Raw genomic sequence first — 13,862 nt, 5'->3', positions numbered from 1 at the left:
AGATCAAATTGTGTGCTATGAAGTTAGAAAAACATATTGTATATATCAAGTTATTGCTCCTTTTAGCAGTACATCATCTTCATAAGTTCAACTTACTATTTCCAATAAGAGCAAGTAGAAAAAACTTTTTAATAATCTCAATTATTACTTTAATCTCTTAGAAAGGTATGAGTTAGAAATATAAGAATCCACAGAGGGAAAGAGATGCTATATAAATTGGCACTTTACATCAATTTAAGAGATAATGTCATCTATTTTCAGGATAGAATGGAATCATGGTAAGTTGAGTGGGGAGGTGGGATAGACGAGTTAAGAAAGCTTCACAGCTCATTCTGCTCCAGGTATCCTATATAGCTTCATAATTTTGTTTGGAATTTCAAATTTTCAGGCTAGAATAAATACTCATATGCAAGTGTAAATTCAAAATTGAATTTCTCAAGTCTAACACTGCCAAATTCTGATTAATCGCATTGAGCAAAACCCTTAGTATAGATAATAAAAATATTTTTAAAATCACGGTAATATATTTTTCTCAGACACACCTAGCACTGTTAACAGATATTATAAAACAACTTTGGGTAAAACAATGTTGTAGGACAATAGTGCAAAAAGTGCAAAAAAAAAGGATCCCTGCAGCCACATATTGACTTAGACAAACAATGTAACATTATTTCTGTTTTACTTTAAAAATTTTATTTTGTTCACCATTTCCTACTCACATTTTAATCTGGTTCAAGTCTTACTCTGGTGGCCCATTCTTAATATCTCTGTTGCGGGCAATAGTTATTTTCAGCAATAGTGGTACAGATGGAGCATAGGATATTGTGAAGTTAAAACTGAATTATAGCAACTTGCAATTAATCTTTGTAAATACCTGATCCTCTAATGGAGGTTTGCTGCTTATCTTCCTGAGATGAGGTGTGGAGAACTAGAATTCTCACCAAGTTATCCTTGGGAGTCCTAACACCTTGGGCTAACAAACAATGAAATGGAAGTGGGCATAGCTTGCTCCAAGACAAGAAACAAAGAATCCAGTGACAGTTCCATTCACAAAGTCATAAAATTAATTGTTCCATTTAGCCACTTCTCAATATAAAAAAGAAGACAGGAAAAAATGAATTTCTTTTCTCCTTTTACATCTATTTCTCTAAGTTCTAAATCACTTCCTCATTCATTCCTCTATTTCTCTAGGTTCCTCCTAAACCATTAGACTCCGATCATCCACTGCTTCTATACATTGTACTAATACCCAATACTTTTCCATTTTTTTATTCTTCAGAGGGAAATAGATTAAACCTGCCCAATTGTGGACAATAGATTATTGTTTTTGTTTTTAAGAAAACCATGCTCAAACTTATCTGAGAATTATGTGTTCCAAACTGATCTTAAACTTGCAGTTGGAAAGATTCCAGAGAAGGAATGAGTCCTTCTCACTCCTTTTCTATGATCATAGGATCACAAAATTGCTGGAAGTGAGTTTGCCGAATATTTGCATCAAACCCCTCATTTTAAAGAGGGAGTAACTGTTGTCCAGGGAGGTTATGTAATTGTCCAGGTCACACAGGTAATAAACAGAGGAAAAGGAAGAACACTAAATTCTCTGAATCCACAATCTGTGTTCTTATAACTCTACTATAAAATTGTTTGAATGAATATACAACAGAATCATAATGCAGCACTTAAACAGCATTACCCTGTTTCCTGGTATTTGTGTACCATATGAACTTTTTAGCTAATTAAAATTTTGGTCTACAACTGTTTATGTTAGCCTAATACACTAGCATCTGCAAATTTGATAAGTATGTTATGTATATCTCTACCTGTTATTGGCAAAAATATCAAATAGTACAGCGCCAAGCACATATCCTAGGAAGTTCTCTAGAAACTATTTCCCAACCCATTTCGCACCATTAATAACTATTGTTTGGACCGAGCCATTCAGTCAGTTCCAAATTCACAGTAGTTTACTATTATCCATCCCACATGTCTTCATCTTGAAGGCACAAACAGCATAAGAGACTTTATCAAGCACTTTGGTATTCCTTAGCATTCCCTTGATCTAATAGCCTAGTAACCTTGTAAAAAAAAAAAAAGAAAATGAGATTAGTCTGGCAGGACCCATTCTTAAACCACACTGGGTCTTTGTAATCACTGTTTCCATTTTTAAAGACTTGGTAGCCATCCTCATAAGAATGTATTACATGATTTTCTTAGGAATAAAAATCATATTCATTGATTTATGGTTTACAGGTTCCCTTCCTTTCCACCTTTTAAAAATAAAGACAACATTTGCCTTTCACCAGTCCAACAACATGCCTCCTATTCTCCCATCATCTTTCAAGTGTCTTTCACTGAACGAAACTAAAGATTTTCATTGAATGAGGGGCATAGATAGGTGTTGATCCGCCCTGTTAGAGGGGCCAATCACTTCAATAAGATAGAAAATTCAATGTAGTCTTGTTTTCATTAGGTAGTTACTTTCAAATAAAGAATTTCCTAGATAAAGAAATAACATTCTTCTCTACTCAAAGGCCATTCATAGTTCAAATTCAGCATACATAATTTATTTAATGAAGCAAAAATGTCCTTTTTTGGAATGTCCTGATGTTTATACTTAGTTGGTGTTATTGGGAAAATTCCACAGTTTCTGATTCTTTCATGTTGTAAGCCTCTCCTTGTTACTGATTGAGATAGGTCATATTTTGATAGGCAAAATAAAAGTTTCCCTTCTCCACAGTCACAGATACGGAGGGGAAGAGACAGGAAACTTAATTAACTTGGAATCAGGAGGCTGAGAGACCTTAAAAAAAGTTTTTAGAACTACATTTAGAACTACAAGAGGGACACCAAAAAAGGAAGAATAATATTATAATATTGTATTATTATTGTAATAATATTCTTCTCCCTTGCTGTCATGAGGCTTAATGAATTAATCATAGTGTGACTTTCTTCTTTATTATGGGGAGAGGTTAGCAATGTATCTTATTTGACGTGAATGAAATAAACATCTGGTTTTAAGCAGCTGAAACATTTTAGGTATCAGGTTCTGAGGTATAGCCTTTAAAAGACATCAAATGGGAACTACCTGTTCTGTCCACTCCACCAGGATGCCACCATCCCAACAAACAAAAACAAAACTACAAACCTCTTGTGGTTATGTGAAAAATGGAGAAAGACAAGCACCTAATGGGGAAATGTTTAGAACCACATGCGTCCCTTGAAAACAAATCCATAGGGCACAGTGGAAAGAGAGCCAGATCTATAGATGGGAGATTCTGGTTTCAAAACTAACCTCAGGTACTTTCCTGGCTGTCTGACCCTGGGCAAGGCACTTAACCTCTATAGTCTAATCCTTACCACTCTTCTGCCACATCATGGAAGAGATGAAAAACAAAACAAAGTCATATAAAACTGCCACTGTACTCAGATGGGGAACACTTCTTGTCAACTGATCCTTTATCTTAGCCTACTCCATTAAAAGATATGTATTTCAGGTAAAGTCTCATTACCTTAGAGAAAAGTTCTAATGAATTCATTAATCTCAATGAATTCTAAAATATGAAATTACTAACAGAGAGAAGAAAATTTCCAAGGATCATTGATTAGAGCCAGAAGGAATATCAGAGTTCGGATGGTGAAAAGCTTTCTCTTTACAGGTAAGGGAACTGGTCCATAAAGATTATGCAGCTTGGTCAAGGTCACACCAGTAGTTCATGGTGAAAATGGGATTCAAATCCATGTCCTCTGATTCCAAATTCAATATTCCTCCTTCACCAACCTGCCTCTCTATTTTCTGTCAGTCTAAATTCACAACATTTTCTTCTCTACAGTTGTGAAGAAAACTTTCATAGATGTGTGAAGATGTTTCCAGGAAAACAAAACACTACACCATGTTCAGTTTGCTTCATGTCCCCCAGGAGCCAAGCTTACCTTAGACATTCCAGTGTAGGGCTGTTGATGAAAGTACTCCTCTGTCATATTTTATTCCCTGCTCTGCTATCCCCTCATTTAGTTTATACATGGTGCTTCATTAGTATGCAGACCTTCTATGGGACTTCAAATGAATGCTGGATTTTTACCAAACTGATATTTTTTCAGGAGATAAGGACACTGGGATAAGTGTAAACTTTTTGCTGACAAGTTTTCTCTTCAGTTTCCATTTTCTCATTTGCACCCATTTTGACTAATCTGGTATCCAGTAATATCACTTGTATCTGTCTTTACAACTTTATTATAGGTTTCTTTGAAATTTGAATGTTTGGCCATTTAATTGCTTTATATTATTCCACTGCCACAAGTTATTGCTGGACATTTAGATTGCTTCCAGATTGACCTGGGCAAGTCACTTAACCCCTCAATTCCTAGTCTTTATCATTCTTCTACCTTGGAACCAATACTTAGTACTGATTCTATGATGGAAGGTCAAGGAAATGTTTCCAAATTTGTTTTTTTTGCAAGTGAATATAATGTTACCTCAATAAATCTTTGAACATATTTTTTGGTGTTAATAATGTTGTTTTGGTATATTTCTATGAGGAAAAATTAGTAGCTGAATGACAAAAGGAATGACACTTCTGATGAAGATCTGTAGGAGAGGCAGGAATGATGGTATAATGCAAAGAATCTTGGCTTGGGATTCTAAGGAGACAGGCTTAACTCTTGCCTCTCAGGTTTTTTCTGTGATTTTGAACAATATAGTTAAGGTTTCGGAACCTAGTTTGCACTGGTTAATAAAATGAGGGTGTTAGATTAGATAGCCTCTGAGATCCCTTCAAAATCTCAAGCTATCACCCAATGAAACTGAAAAAGTGTTTTTATATTTTATGTATTGAAATAAATTATTTGAACTATAAATGATTATTAATTAGATATAGCTATTTATATTGCTGGCGTGGGGCTAGCAACCCCACCCTGTAAAAAAAAAAAACTACATCTGCTAAAGAAACTGCAACCTAAAGTAGGGGCAGCTGGGCTAGCTCAGTGGATTGAGAGCCAGTCTAGAGATGGTTCAAATCCGGACTCAGACACTCCCCAGCTGGGTGACCCTGAGCGACCCATTGCTTACTGGTTGTGGCCCTATGCTCCTAGAATGGAGTCCCAGGATAAAAAAAAAACTTATATTGCTATTTAATGTTATTTCTAGTAATAGTTAATAAAAATTTTTTATTGCACCCAACGTTTCCATCACCAGATTATTCTGTAGTTTCATAGAATAGGTCTTATAAAGTATGTTACCTCAACATATGTATTGCTTCAAGGAAATTTGGAATTTTTTCACGACACATTTCTTCATGCATTTTGCTCACTACTCCTTTGGAAAGACTTTTTATAGTTCCTAGGTGATTCTGCTGTTTTCCCCCCTCTACTTCTTTCACAAAAGATTTAAAAGGCGAATACAGCATCTGTATTACTTTGGAGTATTACTTTTATGCATATCCTTCAGGACTTGAAAAACTAAGAGCTTTTAATGTACTTTTCTATCTGTTCCCGTTTCCTCCCTTTATCTTTAATCTTTGGGCATATGGGCTATTCTCTTTAGATTCTTTATTCTTGATTTTATACCAGAAAAAAAATCTAGAAACTTGGACTCAAACTTCCCTAATCTGATATTGAAACTTAATTCTCCTTAACTTTTCCTCCTACAAAAACTTAGATAATAAATTACTTCCCTGCTCTGTTTACTCAACTACTATTATAGATCTCATCCAAGACCCTTCCTACTATTTCACATTTGCTGATAAGAGTAGCCCCCTTACTATTAAAATAAAAAATAAATCCCATACTATGGCTCTCTTAGAATCTTATCTCAACCTTTTACAATTTCTAGCTTTCTTGTCTGATCTGCCCAGATCTCATCCACTATTTTGCAATTGCTAATAAGGAATGACTAGCATTCCATAATTAAAATAATACATATTATTGTCATTCTTATTTCCATAGCTTAGAATCTCTGACTTTTCAAGGCTCAGTTATCATGTCACCTTCTATTGGAGCCTTTCCTGATCCACTCAGCCATTAAAACTACTCTCCCTAAATCACTTAATCACTTTGTATCTATTTTATTCTCCTCTTCCCCCCCCCCTCTCTCCGTCTCTCTTCCTGTCTGTCTTTCTTTCTCTCTGTCTCTCTGTCTCTCTCTGTCCTTCTCTCCCTCCTTTTCTCTCCTGATAGATTATAAAAGGTAAAGGCCTCTAACTTTGTAAATTAAGACCTGGCACATAAGAAGTACTTAAAGGCAAATTAAACTTGTAGACTATTCAAGCTTATATCTAAGTTTTTATTGTAGACAGAAATATATCATTCGGATACCTTTTGAGGAGAAAAATCAAGGAAAAAAAGAAGCTGAGAATCTGGGAGACATCAAAAAGATGGCGATTAACCTGATAGAAATAAGGAAGTTCAAAAGAGGGATGGGTTTTTGAAAAACAATGATAAGATTTAAATACTACAATCCATCCTTATCTTCTCATTCTGTGTAGCTCATTTTGCCTCAATGAAAATAAAAAGTGATGTCCCACAAACCCTGTCAAGTAGCAGTACACAATCAAAAGAACAAAGAAACAATAACTGGCTGATTAGAATGGGGCTACCTTTCATATATAGATGTATGAGTTGCTCAAATTCACAATTATGAGAGAACTTCTCACATAAATCCTTAGACATAACCTTGGTCCTTTGTTGGGGGTGGGGTGGGGTGGGTGGCCTCTGAATAGCAAACAGAAGTGATTCAGTTCCCCAGTCACACAGGACTAGGTTCAAATAGTGCTCAATTTCCACTCTTACTGCATTCCTTAGAGTCTGGGAAGAAAAGGGCAAAAATTTATCTAAAATTGTTCCAGGATATTTAACATATAATTAACATCCCATTTACATTGAAGATAGCTCCCCCAAGTGGGCCAATGGGTAAAGCCAAGTAGACCAAAGTGGACCATGGGTCAAGTGACATCAATTCTCTGGAGACACAGGGCAATAACTGCCTAAACAAATGACCCTTTTAGGAAAGCATTCTTGAAAACCCCTATCTACCCTTTTATTCTCTCTCACTCTCAACCTTTATTTACCACACTTCTTGATTTTACCTTAATTTTTTTACTAACTATACTACTATAGTTACTATATTCTCTCATAATAAAGCTTATTTCCTTAAAATGGAGAAGATTTGAGCCATCAATCAATTCTTTGGATGAGACCCAATAAACACTGCCCACATCAAAAAGGAAGGAGCAGTTATTAGTCACTCCCTAAGACCCAGCTTCTTATAACCAGGTAACCCTAAGAGAGGCAGGATATACATGTGTGGGAGATTTTGCCCATGGAGAACTGATGCAGGAACTCCAAGATAGGTACAAATAAAATCACCCTGTAGGATTGACACTTAGAATAAAATGTGGAAGTTAAAAGCTTGCATATCCCCAAGAGATCGGCAACAAGGTATAGTTTCTTTTAAGGAATGATGGAGGTGGTATGGTTGCCATAGTTTACTGTCACATTGGTGAGATTCTGATTTCTTTTATTGGTTATCTATTGTGGTCTTGGCTTTTAGAGAATAATGAGCTAGAGTACTAGACTGTCTCTAATACGATGAAATTCAATAGGCATAAAGACAAAGTCTTATATTTAAGTATGCAGAAACCAGTTTCATAGATGATCTGCAGACTTTAGTGGACTTCAAGGTCATTTTGAGACATAAATATAATGTGGCAGGCAAAAAGTTAAATGATTTTCCTGTATTAAGAGGAAGTAGAAGAGTAGTAATAGTCCCACTGTACTCTGACCTCCTAAGATCTCATCTAGAATATTTTGTTCAGTTCTGGGTACCACAGTATAAGAAGGACATTGATAAACTTCATATGTGTCAATGGAAAGACAATAGGACCAAGGAAAGGTCTTCAGTTCATATTATATGATGATCAATTGAAGTAACTGGAGGTGTTTAATCTAGAGAACAGAAGATTCAGGGGAAATAAAATAGCTATCTTCAAGTGTTATCAGTGTTGTCATATTGAAGAGGGATTGGATTTGTTCTATTTAATCCTCATGGACAGAACTAGGAGTTATGGGTGGAATCTTCCTTGTTTGGTTATGTACAATTCTTTGTGATTCCATTTGGATTTTCTTGGTAAAGATACTGGAATACTTTGCCATTTCTTTTTCCACTCATTTTACAGATGAGGAAACTGAGGCAAGGAGGGGTCAGTTACTTTCCCTGTCACAAAGCTGCTAAGTGCCTGAGGCCAGATTTGAACTTCAGCAGATAAATCTACCTGACTACACTTGACATTGTACTACCTAGCTGTCTGTGAGTGAAATGAATAAAGAGTTCAATACAGGCTTGATATCAAGAATACTTTTCTAACAATTAGAGCTTGTCCAAAAATACTAGGGGCTACTTTGGAAGTCTTCTGGCAGAGACTAAATGACCATTTGTCAGGTATGATAAATTGGAGATTCTTTTTTGTGTACAGGTTGTTCTAGATGACTGTTGGGCTTCTTTCCAACTCTCAAATTCAGTAATGCTGTGAGTCTTGAGTAAATTTACTTCCTTTTAGTATTTAGGGAATTTGTAATATATTGAGTCTTATTTAATTATGTAGCAGCTCATAGAACTGACATTTGCCATCGTCATGCCTCTTCTTTCTTTTAAATTAACATCTTTTTATTTTCCTTCTACTTTTAGAAGTTTTAATACAGATAAACTCAAATATCTTCTAGCAGGTAATATCCTCAGGAGTGGTAAATACATTTCCCAAATATTAATAGCTATAAAAGATGAATAGAAGGGTAAGTTTCAATACATCAAATTCTTTTTCTGATGTTTATTCTAAATTATAGATCAGTAGATGTGGGAGAGTATCTTGCTCTTTGACATTTTCTCTGTGCCTGAACTGTGCACATTGACATGAGTCAAGAAATTGATTTCTCCTGCCTAGCTGGTAAATTTTATAGGAATAATAGTCATTATTATTGAATAATGAATAGTCATTAGTCTAGAGATATGTGATTTCTAATTATTTTTGTAATTCAGCATATCTCATAATTTTCAAGGTAGACTTTTCTACCCTAATTTTGTTTGCTACCTTTACTATATTTGACTATATATGCATATTGCCATACATTGTAAATCTCTGTATCATTTCTCTTGAAACCCATTCCTCTTTTGAACTTTATTATTTCTATCAAATCCATCACCATCCTTTGAATCTCTCAGATTCTCAACATATTTTTCTTTGACTTATCTCTTCAAAATATATCTGACATATTTCTGTCCATATTAGAAACTCAAATATAAAATTGAATTTATGTGTGTGTATCTGTGTGTGTGTGTGTGTGTTTTACTGGATCTGTGATTACATCAGTGTAGGGAGATCCTGGTGAGGAAATTACATTACCAGAGCATATCAACACCTTCTCTAAAACATCTTTTGAGTGTTGCCAGTGGGAGTACTGATATGGTAAACTTCCATGGGTTGCAAATTGAGTATGAATCAGAAGCAAACCTTGAGCCAAGGTCACCCTAACTCCAAGGCAAATTGTCTATTCTATGACATCTGAATACTTTCTCAACTGCAATACTGGAATTATGACATTATCATTTTCTTACTCTCCACATGATTTCTTAATTCCCTATGTAAATGCTTCCTTGTTTTCACAGAACTCCCTGAATTGAAAGCATTCAACTGGTGAATGCTTTGTATCTAATAAACCCCTGATTGTATATTGTCTTCTTCTAGATATATCTCTGAAGCTATCCTCCTTAAACTTTACCTTCCCCTCCCCAACCCTAAACCAATTCTCTCCCTTCCTTATTCTGGCCATCATCCAAGTAGCTCTGTGGAACTCTGACCCAACAACTTCACAACATCTTTTCCCTTCCTCAGGGAGGGCTATGCACACGCCAACTTACTCCATTTTCCTGTCTTTCATCACTTACACCAAATTTCACCTCAGTCTGTTTCTCATATGTGTGTAATTATCTTTAATCTCCCCTTTTTCCTAGTCTCTTTTAAAAATCTTGCTCAATTGCCTTAGAAAAATCTTTCTTTTTTGCCTTCCTCCACACTCCTTTTTTACTTAAAATATACCCTTAATTATGACTCATATGTGCAAGAATAGTGATATATCTATATGAGGGAAAAAGGAAAAATATCAAGAAAATTAGATTAAAAAACCCAGTGCTCTCAACCAAAGTGCCTCCAGATTTCCTTCAAAACCAAGCTGTTCTCTATCTTCTCAAATTAAATCTATTTTCCCAAGTATTCAAAATATGATTTTGAAACCATTATTTATCATTCAGTGCTATTGATTTTGTTTTGTTAACAGTTAGTATTGGAACAGTACTGTCTTTATTCTTTCCATTGTATATATGCATTACTTTTGTTACATCAGACATTAAATAAGTTTTTGAGGGTCTGGAAATCTAAATACCACTTAAACACTGTTTTAGATGACAATTTCTTCTAAGTTCCCTACAACTGACTTTCAAATGGCATTCCGAAAAACTTGTTTGTTTGTACTGAGAAAGGGGACAAATGTTCAGAACTGGGGGACATAATGTAAAAACAAAGATTTCCTCTTAAGCACTTAATTATATAGGGGTGTGTGTGTGTGTACACACACACAAATGTGCTTCCTAGTGAAATATTTATATTGTTCTTTAAAATCTAAGGAATACGATCCCATCTCAGGGAATACCACTTGAGTAAAATAACTGTTGGTTGTCTTTCTATCACAGAAGAAGACAAGTTTGATTTTGATGATGAATTTGGTTTTAAAATTACTTTGGAGCAGTAAAATAGATACCATGTTTTACACTCTTCAATTAACCTAGTGATACATTTTCCAGGATCTCCTTATTTCCACCAATAATAGATAATCATATTTAAAATGCAATTAGAACCTTCCTTCTGCAGAAGCCCTGATTCTAAACTCTCAAATACTGAATTATCTGAGAATATGATTCTTATTTGTAGTATATCAGGGTTATTTTGATCTATTTTTGTTTTTAAACTTAAATAAACTCCAAAGGAAATAATTAATTTCATAATATTGTGTTTAAAATGTGTATGCGAAAGGTTATCAAGAAAGTTATTTTCAGCTTAAAGCTGATATAGATCCTGATTTATGGATTCTCAGTATGAAATGGAAGCATCACAGACAATTATAAGCAATTCTTTCCTCTGCTGAAAAAGTGCTCTATGATGACAAGCTGTAGGGTGATTTATAGCATATTGACTATAGTTCTCCTAATGAAAAAGCAATTGTCTAAGTTTTCCCTGGGGAACACTCTCAGTGCCTTAGCAATCCATGCTCATGGAAAATCATGTGTTAGAAAATGAGAACCAAATGAACTCACAGCTGGGAAAAGCCAACAATAATTAATTTAACACCAACCATTTGTACAGATCTTGTGGAACTTAAAAAATTTCCCTTGAGAGAAACAAGGTCAATGAAGGGTATAGTTCACATCTTAGAATGTGTTCTAAAGAATGTTTACATAATAAGATAATATATGCTAATGGTTTTCTATCAAGAAATAGATAGGCTTGTTTTTTATCAATAGGCGGTTATGCCTGACACATGGAATTTGTGATTCCAAAATGGCAATTTTATTTTGAATACTGTTAACAAGTGTTTCTGAAAAAGTACTGCTGAAGTTGTATGGTGACATTGGAAAAAAGGCCCTAGATGATATATTAGTCAGTAACAGCAGAGGAAACAAAATATCATTAAAGGGGTTTTTATTCTAACTCACTGGCTAAGAAAATGTGAACAGTTTGAGATCTACCATGTTGTTTCAGTTTAATGAGCAGTGAACACTTTTCTTGTCCTTATTAAAGTGGTTAATGTGTTTCTATGTCCTCATTATCACTGCCTGAACATACTCTCTGTTATTTGCAGAACCAAGTCAACTTCCTTTAGTTTCAGAGATGATCAGAAAGTCAAATCAGATTGCTCGAATGTACTTGTTAATAAAACTCCTATGGCGCTGTTCGAGGTACCCATGGGGATTGTACAATTATTTATATTTCCTTATGTTTTTCTATAATTACTATGATTGTACTTTCGGAGAGTAAATGTAAATGTACCAATTAAAGCGGCAGTAGGTTAAAAATATTCATCAGTCTTGTATGAAAGGATATTGTTCTTAGGGTTTTGATCAAAGCACAGAAATTAAATTGCTCTTATCACACATTCAACCCATGTCAAATTGACACACTCAGCAAGTTCAGAATTTACTTCAGCAGATGTTAACCATTTCAAAAAAAATAAATGACTTCATTTAGTACTTGAATTTATGACACAGTCTCATTGTTATATTACAAAGTGCTAAAACAACTATGGTACAACCTTAAGAATTTCACTTTGGAGCTTATAGGTGCACAACTAAACTGAATTCACTTTGTAAAAAATTCTAATAAAATATAAAACTCCAAGGAAACAGTATTTTGTTTATACTGGTATCCCCTCATTTATTTCCATTCATTTTCTTTCCTGTCCTAAGAAGACTTTAAAAATGATACACTGAAGCTAGCTTAGAAAGATTTTCGACTGACAGAGCATATAATATGACCTTTTAATGTTTTTCATAGAGATCTTTCATTGTGTCTAGGTTGAAAGAGCTCATAGTGAAAGTGATCAGCTGTACTTTCATTTCCATTAGTAGTAATTTTGAAGCAAAAATTTTATCCTGCTGTGGGTGGGAAATCACTGTACATGCACAATTCCATCAAAGGTAATTCTCTGTGCAGTGGAGTATAAAATTTACCTCTAATTATGATTAGGTCATTGATTGAACATTTAGTGATATGCACTCTGGAGACAATTACAAGGAATAACAACCAAAGAGATTCATCTGGAGAAATCAAATAGGACTGCTTTGGACTCAGTAGTAAAATAAGTAAAATAATCTCAGAACCATATTCTCTAATTATATGTAAGGAGTCAAAGAGCTGGAAGAATCCATCTTCCTCCTTCCAAGTGAAATGACACTCGAATCATTTTACTCAAAAATTTCCAAACAACATTAAGTCCAATTTTATATAAATTTTCACCAACAGAAACCTTCCCGTTGCATCTTTTAGTTGCTTAAGATTGACTGTTTAAATGTGATAAAGAGTTTATATTCTTACCAAAGAGTCCAGTCATGGCCACAATAGGGCTGAACATTTCCCAGGTAGAATCCAAGAGATTGAGTGACTTCCACTAAATTAGTGAAGTCAAGACTAATGCTGTTGAAAAGTATTGAAGTCATGATGATCTCATCAATGGCCCATACATCTTCTCCTTGGGAAGAGTGATATGGCTGCCACCATCTGAACTGAATTCCAAACTGTTGTGCATCTGCTGGCAATTCCACAGAAATAATTCTGTAGGGAGTGGGATTTTAGGATGGGAAGGGAGAAGAAAAAACATATTCAAGAGATTTCAGTAATCTAAAAATACCATATCTATTTCACATTATTATTTGATTGAAAGGAATATAATGTATTAAGCAGTATTTTTTGCTGTTTATTGCCAATAGACCAATAAAATTCTCTTATTCTGCATTATCTCCTCTACTACCAAACAAAAAGCATCCTAACATCTGTGTAAGCTATAGGAAAGCAGGGAAAGTATCTCATTTATTTTCGTATCTTCTATAAGGCAATAGACATTCTTAGAAATCAAACTTGAGATTTCCATGGTGTAGGCAACCCAAATGAATTTTTTTCTATGAAATTGGTACCAGATCTGCACGTTGAAGTCTTGGGTACTTGCCTGAGCTACTGTGAAGTTATGTGATCTATCTAAGGCCACACAGTGAACATGTATTAGAAACAGGATTTCCTTAATCTCAGGACAGGAAACTACCACATGACACT

The 13,862-nt window shown here is 34.7% G+C and overlaps 1 protein-coding gene across 2 annotated transcripts in view; it reads right to left on the bottom strand.

Moving 5' to 3' along the window:
- Nucleotides 1-13,862, bottom strand: part of RELN (reelin) — a 545,649-nt gene that overhangs the window by 151,245 nt on the left and 380,542 nt on the right. For both annotated transcript variants that reach the window (XM_044679411.1, XM_044679410.1), the window contains exon 20: nucleotides 13,131-13,367. In XM_044679411.1, coding sequence (XP_044535346.1) covers nucleotides 13,131-13,367 — 237 coding nt within the window. The remainder of the gene's footprint in view (nucleotides 1-13,130; nucleotides 13,368-13,862) is intronic.

This window comes from Gracilinanus agilis, chromosome 5, assembly GCF_016433145.1.
Source record: "Gracilinanus agilis isolate LMUSP501 chromosome 5, AgileGrace, whole genome shotgun sequence".
Classification (NCBI taxonomy): Eukaryota; Metazoa; Chordata; class Mammalia; order Didelphimorphia; family Didelphidae; genus Gracilinanus; species Gracilinanus agilis.
Note: the sequence above shows the minus strand (reverse complement) of the source record. Positions and strands in the feature narration are given on the sequence as shown.